This window comes from Urocampus carinirostris, chromosome 2 (genome assembly GCF_059441175.1).
Source record: "Urocampus carinirostris isolate Australia breed hairy pipefish chromosome 2, RoL_Ucar_1.0, whole genome shotgun sequence".
Lineage (NCBI taxonomy): Eukaryota > Metazoa > Chordata > Actinopteri > Syngnathiformes > Syngnathidae > Urocampus > Urocampus carinirostris.
In genome coordinates, this window is record NC_142350.1 from 63,714,704 (window position 1) to 63,734,061 (window position 19,358).

At 44.1% G+C, this 19,358-nt stretch overlaps 1 protein-coding gene across 1 annotated transcript in view; it reads left to right on the top strand.

Moving 5' to 3' along the window:
- LOC148372974 (thrombospondin type-1 domain-containing protein 7A-like) overlaps positions 1–19,358 on the top strand; it is a 339,221-nt gene that overhangs the window by 309,708 nt on the left and 10,155 nt on the right. Inside the window, exons 24-27 of the mRNA XM_088327730.1 lie at positions 7,923–8,096; positions 13,386–13,484; positions 18,524–18,606; positions 18,689–18,899. Of these exons, the coding sequence (XP_088183856.1) occupies positions 7,923–8,096; positions 13,386–13,484; positions 18,524–18,606; positions 18,689–18,899 (567 nt within the window). The remainder of the gene's footprint in view (positions 1–7,922; positions 8,097–13,385; positions 13,485–18,523; positions 18,607–18,688; positions 18,900–19,358) is intronic.

Here is a 19,358-nt window from a genome sequence, read left to right on the forward strand (position 1 = left end):
GACATAAATACGTACTGTGAGAACATTATTTTATCAATACATTGCCTGGGATGTTTTAATTACATTCAAAACTTCTTTTTATCAGATTTCATTGTGGTACATGGTGAATTGGTACGTTCGGGAACTGTCCAAAAGGGGACACCGTCGTTCCACCCATTTACACATGGCTCATAATAAATGGCCATAAATAACATTTCTTAGTGCCCTGTTTAGGTGTAGTATACTGTTTTTTTGGGCATATGGGGCGGTGACGCTTCATCAGGCAATGCCATACAAACTATTACCTGCTGCTGTTAATCACAAGGTAAGAAGAAATGCAAAGCAAAGCCACCAGAGAGCAGTGTCAGCATCATTTTTTAAACAGACGTGTTGAGGAACATGGCAACAATTTCAAGCATTTATAAGTACTTCACCTAAAATCCGAGCACTTTTCAATCCTTGAAAACACATCAATAAAATTGAAGGATTTTTTAAGGATTTCAAGCGTTCGTATGAACACAGATTTTTTTTTCGCACCCTGAAAAATTCGATTTACAATTTTCTCCCCCTTTCTTTTTTCCCCTACGGATAATAAATATTTGGTAAAAATTTTAAATGACTCTTACGTAACTGTATCTACAGCAGGGGTGTCAAACTCATTTTATCTCGGGGGCCACACGATAGAACAAACATTCTGTCGGGGGCCGGACTGGTAGATAAGAGAAAGAAAAAGAAAGATAAAGAAATAAGAGAAAGAGAAAAGGAAAAGAAGAGAGAGTGCGGGACAAAGAAAGAGAGGGAGAGAGCGTGAGAAACAAAAAAGATAAAAAGAGAAGTCGTGAGAGAGGGGAAAAGAAAGGGAGAGGAAGAAAGAAATCCAAAGAGAAATAGAAAGACAGAAGGAGAGAAAAGAGAAAAGAAAGCGCAAAGGGTAGGAAGAGAGAAAGAGAAAAGAGAGAAAAGGAAAAAATGAAGTTAGAGCAAAATAAGTTAAAAAGACCCAGAGAGTGAAAGAGACAAAGAGCAACAAAGGAAGATAAAAAGAGAGACACAGAGAGTGAAAGAGACAGAGAGTGGGAGAAAAGGGATGGAAGAGAGAGAGAGAGAGAGAGAGAGAAAGAAAGAGAGAGAGAGAGAGAAAAGGAAAAGAAGAGAGAGGGTGGGACAAAGAAAGACAGAGAGGGAGAGAGCGTGAGAAACAAAAGAGATAAAAAGTCATGAGAGAGGGGGAAAAGAAAGGGAGTGGAAGAAAGAAATCCAAAGAGAAATAGAAAGACAGAAGGAGAGAAAAGAGAAAAGAAAGCGCGAAGGGTAGGAAAAGAGAAAGAGAAAAGAGAGAATAGGAAAAAATGAAGTTAGAGCAAAAGAAGTTAAAAAGACCCAGAGAGTGAGAGACAAAGAGCAACAAAGGAAGATAAAAAGAGATACACAGAGAGTGAAAGAGACAGAGAGTGGGAGAAAAGGGATGGAAGAGAGAGAGAGAGAGAGAGAAATAAATACAAGTACAATGTCTTTTTGAGAGGCACCTGGCTTTGGCAACATCAAGTTGACATATTTCAACCTGCAGCTTGTTTTTCTCTTGCACTTCTCTGAGTGTTGTCTCGCGGGCCGCATTCAATCCCTTAGCGGGCCTGATCTGGCCCGCGGGCCTCCTGTTCGACATCTGTCGTGTAAAGTGTGTATTCACTTTCCTGTATTTCTTCCCCGCAAATCTTCTATCATGGGGATGACAGCCGCCTGTCACTTGTCAGCTTGTGACGGGTCTTTGCCCCCAAAAGCCCGCGGGGACACAGCAGCGGAATTAGTCATCCTTTTTCATTACGCGCATCAGCGTGATACAAGACAGCCGAGCCAAGAGCTAATTTAGCGCCCCGCTCGATAAGCAAGGTGAACGTTAACACGGCGCCGCTCGCCTTTAAGTCCGCGGTGTTGTGTCAGCAGCTCTCCCTGAAGGGAAATTAGCAACGAGATAGCGTTGCCAAAAAAAAGGCAAACACAAAACTGCTGCGGCTCCGTTTACAAAATGTTTAATTTCACTCGTCACGGATTGTTCAGTATTTTGGGGCGGAATAACACGACTGGGTTGTTTTAAGTAGGGAAAGGCGGTGAAAAAAGCAGGGACGGTAACATTTACTGCCAAGGTTGGGTAGGGTTACTTTAACTGGATTACTTTCAGTGACTTTTGGATTACTCCAATACCAAATATGCTAATAAAAGACAAAAGAAACTAAATATGAATAAAATTTCTCAATTTTGTGCAGGCTTGGGGCAAGCTGTTTGGATTTATTTTCATTTTGCTTCTGTCGCATTTTATGTTCGTTTTGCCGGAGATCAAAGCCAGGAGAGAAAGCTTACCACGTGTTGTGAGTCATCATTTGATTCATATTTAGTTTCTTTTGTCTTTTATTAGCATATTTGGTATTGGAGTAATCCAAAAGTCATTGAAAGTAATCCAGTTAAAGTAACCCTCCCCATCTCTGTTTGCTGCACAAAGTTCAAAGTACATCAGAGAATTGTACAGTTTTCTGAATAAGCTTACTGTTTTGGTTTTAGTAGGCATTTGAGCTGCATTCCTGAACCAGCTTTTTGTCCCCACATTGAGTTAATTCTTTGTAGCACCACCTTTTGCTGAGATCACAGCTGCAAGTCGCTCGGGGTATGTCTCTATCAGTTTTGCGCGTCGAGAAACTGCTATTTTGGCCCATTCCTCCTTGCAAAACAGCTCGAGCTCAGTGAGGTTGGATGGAAAGCGTTTGTGAACAGCAGTTTTCAGTTCTTCCCATAGATCCCAATTGGACTGAGGTCTGGACTTTGACTTGGCCATTCTAACATCCTGATATGTTTTTTGGTGAACCATTCCATTGTAGATTTTGCCTTATGTTTTGGATCATTGTCTCATTGGAACACAAATCTCCGTCCCAGTCTCGGGTCTTTTGCGGACTCCGTCAGGTTTTCTTCCAGAATTGGCTCCACCCATCTTCCCATCAATTTTAACCATCTTCCCTGTCCCTGCTGAAGAAAAGCAGACCCAAACCATGATGCTGCCACCACCATGTTTGACTCTGGGAAGGGTGTGTTGAGGGTGATGAGCTGTGCTGCTTTTACGCTAAACATAACATCTTGCATTGTTGCCAAAAAGTTCAATTTCGGTCTCATCTGACCAGAGCACCTTCTTCCACATGTTTGGTGTGTTTACAAGGTGGCTTGCGGCAAACTTTAAACGACACTTTTTATGGATATATTTATGAAATGGCTTCCTTATTGCCACTCTTCCATAAAGGCCAGATTTGTGCAGTAAACGACTGATTGTTGTCCTATGGAAAGATCTCTGATCAGTTTTCTTCTTGGTATGAGCTGAAAGTTTAGGGGGACGACACGATCTTGGTAGATTTGCAGTGGTCAGATACTCCTTCCATTTCAATATTATTGCTTGCACAGTGCTCCTTGGGATGTTTAAAGCTTGGGAAATCTTTTTGTATCCAAATCCAGCTTTAAACTTCTCCACAACAGTATCTCGCACCTGCCTGGTGTGTTCCTCGTTCTCCATGATGCTCTCTGCGTTTTAGACAGACCTCTGAGACGATCACAGTGCAGGTGCATTTATACAGAGACTTGATTACACACAGGTGGGTTCCATTTATCATCGTTAGTCATTGATCGTTAGTCAGGGGACAGACAGGACTGGGTACAAATAGTGACAGGGAGCCAATCAGAACCCGGTAATCATGACATTATGCCTTTTTGGCTGGTGCGATTTATACTTTGGAGAGACTTATACAGTATATGGTCTCTAAAAATAAAGATTGATCAAAGCAGTGCAAAAAGGGTTGAGAGGTTTTCTTCTTCCTAGGGGGGGCATGATAGAAAATAACTAAGAAACACTGCCTTATTATAAAAGTTGGCACTCTGGACCACCCGAAAGTTTTAGGGGTGAGAAAAAGGTTCCTCCTGGCGGGTAGGCGGCCAAACGGATCGAATTCGAGTTGCACGGGAATTCGAAAACACTCGTCCGTGAACCTTTGACCCGCTTTACTTTCTTTTCCTCATTTGAAAAGCCGCATTTGCCAGCTGTCGTCAATCCAACCTCCGCCACATCCATGTTCTTTTCTCCCTTTTTCTACTTCCCTCCCCCTTCGTCTGCTCGAATGAAAATCGAAAGATTCCGCTCACGTCTGGCCTCATTCATCTGTTTCCCACGCAGCTCACCTTCGCCGATCCCGCCTGTTAGCACGACGACAAGCTAAAAGAAACGAATAGAAGCGCGGGAGGGGGACGAAACCGGAGGCCCCCCCGACCAGTGTTCCCTCTAAGCTGCTCGCATATTCTCTGCGCACAAGAAAATCTAGCCAGCGCACAAAAATCAGGGCTCAAAATGACTAATTAAGAAGCGACTTAAGTCAAAGTTACAGTGCATGAAGGTAAAAATACACGGGTTCCCCTGACGTTGGGTCCTAAATGCGGTATTTTGAAGTCGAGTCGAAGTAGAACGAAGTTGAGTAAAGTGAGTAGAGTTTGTCGAGAACCGGCTCTTTCGGCTCGGCTCACTAAAAGGAACCGGCTCTTTCGGGTCCTAAACGGCTCTTCGGGTTGTTTTTGCTTCTTTATTCCCAAAAAATACACGGGTTCCCCTGACGTTGTGTCGTAAATGCGGTATTTTGAAGTCGAGTCGAAGTAGAACGAAGTTGAGTAAAGTGAGTAGAGTTTGTCAAGAACCGGCTTCTTCGGCTCGGCTCACTAAGAGGAACCGGCTCTTTCGGGTCCTAAACGGCTCTTCAGGTTGTTTTTGCTTCTTTATTCCGAAAAAATACACGGGTTCCCCTGACGTTGGGTCCTAAATGCGGTATTTTGAAGTCGAGTCGAAGTAGAACGAAGTTGAGTAAAGTGAGTAGAGTTTGTCGAGAACCGGCTTCTTCGGCTCGGCTCACTAAAAGGAACCGGCTCTTTCGGGTCCTAAACGGCTCTTCGGGTTGTTTTTGCTTCTTTATTCCCAAAAAATACACGGGTTCCCCTGACGTTGTGTCGTAAATGCGGTATTTTGAAGTCGAGTCGAAGTAGAACGAAGTTGAGTAAAGTGAGTAGAGTTTGTCGAGAACCGGCTTCTTCGGCTCGGCTCACTAAAAGTAACCGGCTCTTTCGGGTTCTAAACGGCTCTTCGGGTTGTTTTTGCTTCTTTATTCCCAACATGACCAAATATGATGTAAAACTATGCACAAAATGACTTAAAAGAAGGGGGGAATAGAAGAAAAAAATGCCATTTAGGACCCGAAATAGCCGGTTCCTCTTAATGAGCCGAAAAAAAGAAGGAACATTTTAGAAAAAAAGCCAGAAAAAAAGAGAAAGGAAAAAAGTAAATAGAGAAAAAAAAGTAACAGCTCGGAAAAAATAAACACAATGAGACTTTTTTTTTAAATAATTAAATAAAAAAGTAGAAAAAAAACGCGGAAAAAAGAAGAAAGAGTTTGTGTTGCATTCAAATAATTTAAAAATTTAATCAATTGAATCTTGTTGCCAACATTGTACTTCCACTAAAAAATGTGATTAAGTACAGTTCTGTATCTTGCAACTGACTAAATAAGCCCCCCAAAATGTTAATATTATGCAACAAAATCTCATCTCATCTCATTAGCTGCACCACTTATCCTCAGTAGGGTCGCGGGGGTGCTGGAGCCCATCCCAGCAATCATCGGGCAGTGGGCAGGGGACACCCTGAACTGGTTGCCAGCCAATCGCAGGGCACACAGGGACAGACAACACGCTCTCTCATTCACAACTAGGGACAATTTGGACCGGCCAATCCACCTGAAATGCATGTCTTTTGGATGTGGGAGGAAACCGGAGTGCCCAGAGGAAACCCACACAGGCACGGGGAGAACATACAAACTCCGCACAGGAAGTCCGGTAGCTGGATTTGAACCCACACAGGAGATTCCAAGACCTTAGAACTGTCCTGCACACGCGCTAACCACTGCACCGCCGTGCTGCCATGCGACAAAATATATCAGAAAAAAAAAGAAATGGATATCTTGTCAATTCATTCAAAAGAGAAAAATAATTTTGCATTGCCGGAAACTCAGCAAAATGTCAAGTTTTGGACATGTTTGATAATGAATTATCATGTCACACTTGGGATTGCCTTTGCTCGCTGTTGTTTCAAGCATTGCTCACCGACTTTGTGTGAACGCTCATACCCCTGGAAAATTACAGGGAACATTGCCCCCGACGTCCGTCTTCAATTATCTGCCAAAAGATTGGAGCTAATTGATTCTGTCCGCACTTTTTTTGCAAGCCATCGCTTGAGCCGCCGAGAATTGAAACACATAATTAACCTTTAAAGCAGTTAAGAGGCTGTGAAAGGTGGAAAAAACTGCAGCCGGTTAGGACGAGTAATCGTGCAGGCGGATATTTTCCTGGAGGTGTGTAACAGAATTGAAATTGCAGACATCAATAGCCTGACGCAAAGTTCAAAGATAAGAGTCGTAATTGCAGCGCTTTGTTTTGGACTTTAGTGCGCTCGCATAGTCAAACAATGGCTCATTATTGCTTAATAATTAGCTTTCTGTTTGATACAAAATAAATTAGCAGTTAGCATAGAGCATTGGTGTTGGTGGGTAAAACACGTTTAGGTATTTTCCTAGCTTTAATTTTGACAATTGTTAGGATTGAAACGAATATTTTTTTTTTACTACAATCAGTAAACAAATTTGCCTCTAGGTGTTGCTTTTGCTCCACCATAAATATTTTTCTCTGAAGAATGCTAGAATTCCCTACACTGATAAAAAAAAACTTCAATTACGTTATTACTTTGAGTTCTTTGAGTTCTGATATGAATTACCAATCCCAGGAAAATGAAATCAATGAACTAGGCCAATTGAAATAGAAAACACAATTTATTACCACAGACAATTATTGATAGGGAAAAAAAGGTGAGGGGAAGCGCAGGAGATTATGGGAGTTTTTGACCGCTGAAAATCTGGAAGTTACTAGCACAAAAAGCCCGAATTGATATCGGACAGATGGGGTCGATACCGGACACGAAGGGACAGACAGCATAGATAACGAATCAGGGTATCGAAGATTAACAGGAGAAACTAGAGGGGAACGAAAACAGGAGAAAATAATAAACAGGACAAAAATAGACGGAAACAAAACTACAAACCGAAATTAAACAGCACAAAATAAACGTGAACAATACCGGACACGAAAATCCAACAGGAAAACAGGACCGAGTCAGAACCCACGTCTTACGGGGCAGAGGTTCGTTGACGGGCTGACAAAGGAAGCAAGAGAGTGCTGAGCTCATTATAGACAGAAAGCCAATCTCTCAATGAGCCGCAGCTGGCACCACACGGGCGGGGCCAATTGGGCACCATGGCAACCGTGACACACACGGGCATGGCCAAATGGGTGCCATGGCAACCATGACAAGGTATATCTGTGGACCAGCAAAATTCATGATTTACACTCGATTTCTTCTTTTAATGGTGTGGAAAAATTTAAAAATTGGCTTGGAAAGTCCTTCAAAATGTGCTTGAATTTGGCTATTAAAAAGGTGTACGCCCCCTGAAACGGGCTGGACTACGGCTCTCCAGGTTTCTCCAGTGTAGATCTCCAAAACAGGGTTCTCTACTCAACATAAATAGGTCCTGGAACTGTAAAATTAGGATAAAGACTTTTTCAAATACTTTTTAACTCCGGTCATGTTAAAAACCTGCTTTAACTTGACTTTGAACATAGTTTTGCCATTAGGAAGTTCAAGGTTTACAGTTTCTTAGATTTAACTCAAATTACGACTCCAACAAGAAATTTTATGACAAAGATATTGTGGTTATTTTAATACCACAATATTCCTTTTATTATCATTGTCCCTGGATGAACCTAGAATCCAGATTCGACCGTTTTGGAATTAACGGTTTCTGAAACTGAAAAATAAAATATCTTCTCAGGTGAGTGCTATCTGATGGAGTGGTCCGACTGGAGTTCCTGCGTTAGCATCTGCGTCAAAGAAGCCGGCGTGGACTTCGGTTCGGTCCGGGTGCGGTCACGAGCCGTGGTGGCCCAGGAGCCGGAGAACTTGCAGCTGTGTCCGGACCAGGCCTGGGAATCTCAACCCTGCACAGGTATGCAGTCAATACCAATTCAAGCTGGATCTACAAAATCCATTGCCCAACCTCTCTCTGTTATGTTCTCGCTCTGTCTCCCCCTCTCAATCAATATATCCGTCTATCTATCTGTCTGTCTGTCTGTCTGTCTGTCTGTCTGTCTGTCTGTCTGTCGGTCTGTCTCCCTCTCTCACTCTCAATCAATCTATCTGTCTGTCGGTCCGTCCGTCCGTCCGTCGGTCCGTCCGATTGACCATCTGACCGACCGTCCGTCTGACCCTCTGACCGTTCGTCCATCTGACCGACCTCCCGCCCGCATACACAAATGACAAGAACAAGATTCAGAACTAAATTGTCAACTTCTACACCAGAAGTTTGTGACTCCTCCTTCTATGTGAAAAACTAACATTGTTGTCATTGTAGTCTTGTCCTCTGTCAAAACCTAGTATTGTGTTTTTTTTGCGACAAAAATGTGTTTCTCTTCCTAAACTTGAGCTAAGTGAGGCTTATTCTGCTTAAAGAGTCGTCGTCTTCTCGTCTGTCGGTCTGTCGGTCTCTCCGTCTGTCGGTCTGTCGGTCTGTCCGTCTGGCCGTCTGTCCGTCTGTCGGTCGGTCCGTCTGTCGGTCAGTCCGTCGGTCCGTCTGACCGTCTAACCGCCCGCCCACCCACATACACAAATGACAAGAACTAGATTCAGAACTAAATTGTCAACTTCTACACCAGAAGTTTGTGACTCCTCCTTCTATGTGAAAAACTAACATTGTTGTCATTGTAGTCTTGTCCTCTGTCAAAACCTAGTATTGTGTTTTTTTTGCGACAAAAATGTGTTTCTCTTCCTAAACTTGAGCTAAGTGAGGCTTATTCTGCTTAAAGAGTCGTCGTCTTCTCGTCTGTCGGTCTGTCGGTCTCTCCGTCTGTCGGTCTGTCGGTCTGTCCGTCTGGCCGTCTGTCCGTCTGTCGGTCGGTCCGTCTGTCGGTCAGTCCGTCGGTCCGTCTGACCGTCTAACCGCCCGCCCACCCACATACACAAATGACAAGAACTAGATTCAGAACTAAATTGTCAACTTCTACACCAGAAGTTTGTGACTCCTCCTTCTATGTGAAAAACTAACATTGTTGTCATTGTAGTCTTGTCCTCTGTCAAAACCTAGTATTGTGTTTTTTTTGCGACAAAAATGTGTTTCTCTTCCTAAACTTGAGCTAAGTGAGGCTTCTTCTGCTTAAAGAGTCGTCGTCTTCTCGTCTGTCGGTCTGTCGGTCTGTCGGTCTCTCCGTCTGTCGGTCTGTCGGTCTGTCGGTCGGTCCGTCTGTCAGTCGGTCCGTCTGTCAGTCGGTCCGTCGGTCCGTCTGACCGTCTAAACATACACAAATGACAAGAACTAGATTCAGAACTAAATTGTCAACTTCTACACCAGAAGTTTGTGACTTCTCCTTCTCTGTGAAAAACTAACATTGTTGTCATTGTAGTCTTGTCCTCTGTCAAAACCTAGTATTGTGTTTTTTTTGCGACAAAAATGTGTTTCTCTTCCTAAACTTGAGCTAAGTGAGGCTTATTCTGCTTAAAGAGTCGTCGTCTTCTCGTCTGTCGGTCTGTCGGTCTCTCCGTCTGTCGGTCTGTCGGTCTGTCGGTCTGTCGGTCTGTCGGTCTGTCGGTCTGTCGGTCTGTCCGTCTGTCCGTCTGTCCGTCTGTCCGTCTGTCCGTCTGTCCGTCTGTCCGTCTGTCGGTCTGTCGGTCTGTCGGTCTGTCCGTCTGTCCGTCTGTCCGTCTGTCCGTCTGTCCGTCTGTCCGTCTGTCCGTCTGTCCGTCTGTCCGTCTGTCCGTCTGTCCGTCTGTCCGTCTGTCCGTCTGTCCGTCTGTCCGTCTGTCCGTCTGTCCGTCTGTCCGTCTGTCTGTCCGTCTGTCCGTCCGTCTGTCCGTCCGTCTGTCCGTCCGTCTGTCCGTCTGTCTGTCCGTCTGTCTGTCCGTCTGTCCGTCCGTCTGTCCGTCTGTCCGTCTGTCCGTCTGTCCGTCTGTCCGTCTGTCCGTCTGTCCGTCTGTCCGTCTGTCCGTCTGTCTGTCTGTCCGTCTGTCCGTCTGTCCGTCTGTCCGTCTGTCTGTCCGTCTGTCTGTCTGTCTGTCTGTCCGTCTGTCCGTCTGTCCGTCTGTCCGTCTGTCCGTCTGTCCGTCTGTCCGTCTGTCCGTCTGTCCGTCTGTCCGTCTGTCCGTCTGTCCGTCTGTCCGTCTGTCCGTCTGTCCGTCTGTCTGTCCGTCTGTCTGTCTGTCTGTCCGTCTGTCCGTCTGTCCGTCTGTCCGTCTGTCCGTCTGTCTGTCTGTCCGTCTGTCCGTCTGTCCGTCTGTCTGTCTGTCCGTCTGTCTGTCTGTCCGTCTGTCCGTCTGTCTGTCTGTCCGTCTGTCTGTCTGTCCGTCTGTCTGTCTGTCCGTCTGTCCGTCGGTCCGTCGGTCCATCTGTCAGTCGGTCCGTCGGTCCGTCTAACCGCCCGCCCGCCCACATACACAAATGACAAGAACTACATTCAAAACTAAATTGTCAACTTCTACACCAGAAGTTTGTGACTCCTCCTTCTATGTGAAAAACTAACATTGTCGTCATTGTAGTCTTGTCCTCTGTCAAAACCTTGTATTGTGTTTTTTTTGCGACAAAAATGTGTCTCTCCTCCTAAACTTGAGCTAAGTGAGGCTTATTCTGCTTAAAGAGTCGTCGTCTTCTCGTCTGTCGGTCTGTCGGTCTGTCGGTCTGTCCGTCTGTCCGTCTGTCCGTCTGTTGGTCGGTCTGTCGGTCGGTCCGTCTGTCAGTCGGTCCGTCGGTCCGTCTGACCGTCTAAACGCCCGCCCGCCCACATACACAAATAACAAGAACTAGATTCAGAACTAAATTGTCAACTTCTACACCAGAAGTTTGTGACTCTTCCTTCCATGTGAAAAACTAACATTGTTGTCATTGTAGTCTTGTCCTCTGTCAAAACCTAGTATTGTGTTTTTTTGCGACAAAAATGTGTCTCTCCTCCTAAACTTGAGCTAAGTGAGGCTTCTTCTGCTTAAAGAGTCGTCTTCTTCTATGCGAAAAAAAAACATTGTATTCTTCTGCACAGAAAACTGTGTTTTCTTTCCCTACATCAGAGCGTAGTTGTCTCATATCATGAGAGGTACTTTCAATTTTCTCTATCAATTGTCACGACCGGAAAAAGCAGTGAACCCAAATGCGTAACATCTCACACAATGCTTTGTTAAGGGATCGGGAAGTCAGGGCAAAATCCACTGATATCTTCTCTCCTTATTGAGTGTCTACTTCGGTTCTTAAACTTAACAAATAACGCAATGAGTCTTTTTTTGAAAGCCAGCGTTTCCAATTTCAAGGACTGAATTTTCTACGAGTTGGCTAGGGACTATCAAGTCCCACCAGATCCAATTTCCAGCATTTCACCGGCGATGTCGGGCAAGGCTCAAGTGCCTCTCGATGACGGGCGCAGATAGCCGAGCCTGTCTTTTCGATGTCCAAGGTTAAATCGCTCATTTCCTCTTCGCGGAGTCTTCCGAGACAAAACCGATATTGTCTCTCGGCGTCGGCGATAGACACTCATTAAGACGAGGCTCGCGGATAAATATTAAAACACTCGGCTTCACTCTTGAAGTTCCAACCGTCACGCGGCCGCGGAATCTCATTTGCTTTGTGCGTACAGTGTTCCCCTCGCCATATCGAGAAAGGACTTTTGCATCCTTGGTGCATTTTTTTCTATTTATTTGGGTTTTTTTGCGTACATCGTGAGATTTTCGTGTCACTTCAATAGTGCCTGAACATTCAAACCCAGTCGTGTCACGACCAGAACGGAATCAGGACCCAATTGCGTAACGTTAACCACAAGTTTTATTGAAAGTCAAGTCATGTTTATTTGTATAGCCCTTAATCACAAAGAGTCTCAAAGGGATGCACAGATCAATTACTATTGCAAACTACAGACTATTATGACACCATCCCCTCATCTAAAACCTACATGAGGGCAAATAATACACATATTAATAAAAAGGAAGAGCTGCGGCAAGTCGCTCTCGCAAGTGGATCTTCCGTAGCGGGCGATGGCGGTGTCAGGGACGGAAAAACAGGTCGATAGCCGGGACAGGAGAGCAAAAAGTGGTCGGGGTCAGAAACGGGTCGTAAGCCGGGACGGGAGAGCAGACGTGGACGGGATCAAGTACAGGTTGAGCCGGAGACAAATGGGGAGATCAGGAACGGGCAGGTGGAAAAACAAGTGCAAAAACGGTTATCTATCTACCTAACTGTATCCATCTATTTCTCAATCTTTTTATCTATCTTTCTTTTGACTTTCTTTCTTTATCGCTGCCTCTTTCTTTCTCTCTCTCTGTCTCCATCTTTCTCTCTTTCTTTCTCTTCCTCTCTGTAGCTGTCTCTTTCTATAGCTCTCTGTCTTTACAGTATATCTATGACTCTCTCTGTGTCTTTCTCTTTCTCTCTCTCTTGCTGTCTCTCTCTCTGTCTTTCTTTCTGTGTCTTTCTCTCTTTCTTTCTTTCTTTCTCCCTCCTTCTCTCTCTCTAGCACTCTCTCTCTCTCTCTCTCTCTCTTGCTGTCTCTCTCTCTGTCTTTCTTTCTGTGTCTTTCTCTTTCTTTCTCTCTCTAGCTCTCGCTCTCTTTCTCTCTCTCTCTAGCTCTCTCTCTTTCTCTCTTTCTGTCTTTCTCTCTCTCTCTCTTTCTCTTTCTTTCTATCTCACTGTCCTTCTCTCTCTTTCTTTCTCTTTCTAGCTGTCTCTCTCTATAGCTCTCTCCGTGTATTTCCTTCTCTCTGTGTCTTTTTCTTTCTCTCTCTCTTACTGTTTCTCTCTGTCTTTCTTTCTGTGTCTTTTTCGTTTTCTTTCTCTCTCCCTCCTTATCTCTCTCTCTCTCTCTCTCTTTTCTCTGTCTTTCTATCTCTCTCTTTCTGCCTTTCTCTTTCTCTCTTTCTGTCTTTCTCTCTCTCTCTTTCTCTTTCTTTCTATCTCACTGTCTTTCTCTTTCTTTCTCTTTCTATCTCTAGCTGTCTCTCTCTATAGCTGTTTCTTTCCTGCTAATGCTCTCTCCGTGTCTTTCCTTCTCTCTGTGTCTTTCTCTTTCTCTCTCTCTCTCTTGCTGTTTCTCTCCCTCTGTCTTTCTCTCTCCGTCTTTCTCTCTCTCTCCCTCTCTTTCTCTCTAGCTCTTTTTCTCTCTCTCTCTCTCTCCCTCTTTTAGGTTATTAGACAGATTTACCGTGAAAATAAAGAGAATACCGTATTGGCCTTTAAGCGTCATTTCTCCTTTTCTTGCGGCTGGCGTTTTAGACGGCGAATGTTTAGAGTACAAGTGGGTGAGCAGCTTTCGGCCCAACTCCTCGCGACCTCTCATCTGGTGTCAGCGCTCTGACGGACTCAACGTCACTGGTAAGAACATTACAGTCAATCCCCGCAAAATGTTAAGAAGCTTCACTTTCGTAGCAACACTTTTCGACTTAAATTGGTCATCACAACATTGGTGAGCTGAGAAGTAAAGCACTTTTTGGAGCAAAATTGCTGGTTTCATTTTGATGACTACAAAGGAACACTAAAAATGCTAATAATATCGATATTGTAATGACAGAAATTTCAGAGTGATAAGTTTAGTCTGTTTTTCATATCGGATAGCTGACATCGGATACCAGTTTCTTATTTTGACTATTATATCTGACTGTTGTTTTGACTATTAGATAGATAGATGGATGGATGGTTGGAAGATGGATGGATGGAAGATGGATGGATGGATGGAAGATGGATGGATGGATGGAAGATGGATGGATAGATGGATGGATGGATGGATGGATGGAAGATGGATGGATAGATGGATGGATGGAGGATGGATGGATGGATGGATGGATGGATGGATGGAAGATGGATGGATGGAAGATGGATGGATTAAAGATGGATGGATGGAAGATGGAAGGAAGATGGATGGAAGGAAGATGGATGGATGGAAGGATGGATGGAAGATGGAAGGATGGATGGAAGATGGAAGGATGGATGGAAGATGGAAGGATGGATGGAAGATAGATAGATGGATGGATGGATGGAAGATAGATGGATGGATGGATGGATGGAAGATAGATAGATGGAAGATAGATAGATGGATGGATGGAAGATAGATAGATGGATGGATGGAAGATAGATAGATGGATGGATGGAAGATAGATGGATGGATGGATGGATGGAAGATAGATGGATGGATGGATGGAAGATAGATGGATGGATGGATGGAAGATAGATGGATGGATGGATGGAAGATAGATGGATGGATGGATGGATGGATGGAAGATAGATGGATGGAAGATAGATGGATGGAAGATAGATGGATGGAAGATAGATGGATGGAAGATAGATAGATAGATGGAAGATAGATAGATAGATAGATGGATGATAGATAGATGGATGATAGATAGATAGATAGATAGATAGATAGATAGATACTTTATTCATCCCCGTAGGGAAATTCACACTTCCAGCAGTCTACCCGGTTGTTTATTAACAGATTAACGTGATGCCCTAGGGGTGCTTGTAGCGGAGTGGATGACGTCACGCTAGTCCAAAAGTTCGACATCCCTGCGGCAGATGGAAATCTTTTTTGGTGAAAATCCAGGGATACACCACCTCGTGTTAGCGAGTCCGTCTCCTCTCCGATTGCCCCCTGCTTTCGTGTCTCTGTATAGCGGCGTTGAAGCCGGATAGCTCCGGGTAGCTACAGGTGGCTACACGTTAGCGTCCGGAATGCTAAACGTGAGCCACGTTTCCGCAAAACTCAGCAACTGCGCTCCCTGTGCGCTTCGATGTTTTCCACCAGCACTCGATGATCTTATTATTATGAACTGTTTACATCACTATCATCGTCACTGTCGGCCAATCGTGTTGCTGTTCTTTGAAACAGAAACAGTTTAGGGCGGATATGCTAACCTAGGCGATTTAATCAAAAGAAAAGGCTCAGAATTTCTAATGAGGGGGTTTCCATTAATGTCTCCTCTCCTAATTTTGAGTGTCTACTAAACTGACGTCAGTTTTTTTGAATGAAATAGTCATGTTTATTTGTGACGCCCTTAACCACAAAGAGTCTCAAAGGGCTGCTCAGATCAAAGACTATTGCAAACTACAGACGATTATGACACCATCCCCTGATCTAAAACATACATGAGGGCAAATAATACACAGATATTGTCAACATAAAATATAAGTTATTCATGTGATATATAATAGAAGTGTGTTTTAAGCTGAGATTTAAACATTTCCACTGAGGTTGCAGATCCAATCTCAAGAGACGAAGAGCATTCCACAGCAGTGGGGCCCGAATGGAGAACACTCTTAACCTGCGGATTTCTTCTTGGCTCTTGGGATCACTAGTAGGCTGCGGAGCGGAACATAGGGGCGGAATTAAATCTGAAATATATGAGGGAGCAAGTCCATGCATGATTTTGTGTAATACCAACAAAACCTTAAAATCACATCTTAAGCTAACAAGGAGCCAATGCAGGTTAGCTAAAATCGGGGTCATGTGATCAAATATTATATAGTTGGCCTGTGTACTGTATAAATTGAAATACACACACAAAAAAAGAATGTGCCCCGCCCTAAAACTGTTAAAAGTGAGAGCTACCACTTTAATAAAAATCACTAGTTTGATCTATTTATGGTGATCAGGTTATTGTGTTATTTTTGTGTTGTTATTATCGTGGTACCTCTCCTATTACACCTCCTGGGGGCAATAGCGAGAGAAGCGATTAATCGGTGCCCACTTATTCTTAGCATTTGAATGGTAAATGTGAAAATTGTCAAAAGTTGTCTTCATTTTCCTCATATTGAGGTTTTTGAGTTTTTCCTTGCCCTCGTGTAGGCTTTAGATCAGGGGATGGTGTCATAATAATCTGTGGTTTGCAATAATCTGTGGTCTGTACAGCCCTTAGAGAGTCCTTGTGATTAAGGGCGTCACAAATAAACATGACTTGACTTGACTTGACATGTTATGCACCTAGAGAGGTTAACTAACTTGGTTAAGTTGACTGCTAAAATTGGTCACCACAAAAACTTTGTCCTACAAAGTAAACGAAGATGGATGTTGATAAATCCACTAAAAAAATGCTTAATTTAATGGTGATTTTATTGATAAATACCAATATGCATTTCTCATCTCATCTCATTAGCTGTACCGCTTATCCTCAGTAGGGTCGCGGGGATGCTGGAGCCCATCCCAGCAATCATTGGGCAGTGGGCAGGGGACACCCTGGACTGGTTGCCAGCCAATCGCAGGGCACACAGGGACAGACAACTCACTCACTCAGTCACACCTAGGGACAATTTGGACCGGCCAATTCACCTGAAATGCATGTCTTTGGTATGTGCCCGGAGGAAACCCACGCAAGCACGGGGAGAACATGCAAACTCCGCACAGTAAGGCCGGGAGCTATGCATTTCTCAATTTCCTTGAAACTTTTTCATTGCTTATATTTTTTGCTCAGCAAGCTAGATGTGTTTACCTTTGGGCGAACAAATTGATGGCCCCTGAACTTCAAATATTCAAAATAAAAAATGACACTACGCATTTTATTTTGTATTATTTCGCACCTCCTAGTGGTAAAAATACGTAATTCATTAAAATGATCAATATTGATTTTAATAATTACCAAAAATTCATGAACTATCGTATAATTTGCATTTGTTTGGATAATTGTAGGTCAAGAAATTTTGTTATTTTTACATAACATGCAGCACGGTGGTTAGCGCGTGCGCGGCACAGTTCTAAGGTCTTAGGAACCTCTTGCTACCGGACTTACTGTGCGGAGTTTGTATGTTCTCCCCGTGCCTGCCTTGGTTTCCTCCCACATTCCAAAGACATGCATTTCAGGTGGATTGTCCGGTCCAAATTGTCCCTAGGTGTGAATGAGCGAGTGAGTTGTCTGTCCCTGTGTGCCCTGCGATTGGCTGGCAACCAGTTCAGGGTGTCCCCTGCCCACTGCCCGATGATTGCTGGGATGGGCTCCAGCCCCACCGCGACCCTACTGAGGATAAGCGGTGCAGCTAATGAGATGAGATGAGATGAGGTTTACTGAAAGAGAGTTGGCATGATTGTCCACCATCTTGTTCCTATGGCTACACCCAAAAACCAAAAAGCTTGCGAAAAGCTGGGCAAAAAAAAATCAAGAAAAATGGTTCAGTTCGGTCACTTTGAGTCTCGTGGTTTGTATTATTTTTGTGCTTTGCAGCATTCGATTTTCAGTTGCACTAAATAATGCAGCAATATCTAAAGGTCAAATGCAGTGGAACCTCGGTTTTCGAACACCTCTCAGTTCGAACAAATCGGTTTTCGACCAAAAATTTCGAGAAATTCTTGCTTCGCTGTTCGTTCAAAAAATCGGAGTTCGAACGCTAGGGTGCGATGCTGAGCGGCGTACGGGTGTAGATTGCCCCCACCCCCTTGTGAAGAACTGTTGTCAGGTGAGCGCGCACTCCTTTTTGCTTTCGTTATTAATATCGGTGAACGGAGTGTTTTAACCCCTAATTATGCCTCGGTGCAAGCAGCAAAGTTGCTACAGGTGAAAAAAGAAGAGTAGTCCGTACAACTATTGCATTTAAGAAAGAAATAATAGCAAAATATGAGGAAGGTATGTGAATTTCCAATCTTGCTATACATACAGCATGGCTTCTGCAGACCACCACAAAGGTAAGAAATCCTATTCATAAATCTTTTCTTCATCCTTTAACCGCTCACCACTTGTTGTGGAGACCCGGGTGCTAAATAACGTGTAAACGACCTGATTTTTTTATTTTTACACATTCATGTTAGCGTTATCTTTCGTACGGAAGATTACGCTAACGCGAACGTACGATTAGTCTGGGTTAGCTTCATCTTTACGTTCGTGGTGAACATTCAGGGTGATGGAACAGATTAAAACGATTTTACATTACTTTTAATGGGGCGGCAGTAGCTCAGGGGGTAGAGCGCTCGTCTTGGGATCAAGGGATCCCAGTTCGAATCCCGGCTCGTCCGTGTTACATGTCAAAGTGTCCTTGGGTAAGACACTGAACCCCTAATACCCCCCAATAAGCAGGTTAGCGCCTTACATGGCTGCACGGCCGCTATTGGGAAATGTGAAGCACACTGTAAAGCGCTTTGAAAAGTCTTGACTTGAAAAGCGCTATATAAATGCAGATCATTTCATTTTCATTTCATTTCAAAAACGATTTTCCGTGATCGACCAAATCGGTTTTCGAACAGGGTTCTGGATTACAGTCGAGAACCGAGGTTCCACTGTACTACACAGTGTCCCTTTAAGTGTCTCTATCTGCCCTGTCCCTGCCCAAAAAAGAAGACACAAAACCCTATAAAGGCAAATCCATTATCATTTACATAAAACGATGTTCATGTCCATTATTTTATTTCGGATTCTTCTTGAATTTGTCTTCTTTAGGAGGGTGTCTCCCCACCAGCCCAGTGATGGACGACAGTGCGTGCGACCCACCATGCATACCCCCAACATCTTACTGCAGTGAGGTCTGTCCACAGGAAATGAAAAACACAAGACAGGAAAGAAACCAGCAGCAAAAATTCACCAGTCCTTTACTGCCCTCTGCAGGCGGGCGTGTGCATGTGCGAGGAAGGCTACACAGAAGTGCTATCAGGCGGGCTCCTGGACCAGTGCGCCCCCATCCCGGTCTTGGAGATCCCTACTGCTGGGGACAAAAAAGGGGACGTCAAGACCAGCCGGGCCGTCAACCCCACGTTGACCACCACCACGCAGCCGGGGCGCTCGGGGAGAACCTGGTACCTGCAACCCTACGGACCAGGTCAGAAAAATTATTTACTATGATGAACATACCTGGCAACCTCAGGATTGGAATTCCCCTTACTAAGCGATAGTCTAAACCAGGGGTGTCAAACCCATTTTAACTTGGGGGCCACACGATAAAGTATTCTCCCGGGGGTCGGACTAGGAGATTAGAGGGAAAGAAAAAAAGAGAGAAAGAAATAAGAAAAAGAAAGAGAGAGGGTGGGACAAAGAATGAGGAGAGAGAGAGAGAAAACGTGAGAAAGGGGGAAGGAAGTGAAAGAAAGAAAGAAATCCAAAAGAGAAATAGAAAGTGAGGAGAGAAAAAGAGAAGGGGAGAAAGAAAAAGGGGAAAGCAAGAGTGAGAGAGAGAGAGAAAAGAGAGAAAAGAGAGCAAAATAGGGTAAAAAGACACACAGAGAGAAAGAGGCAAAGAGGAACAAAGAAAGAGACGGAGAGAGTGAAAGAGAAAGCGAGA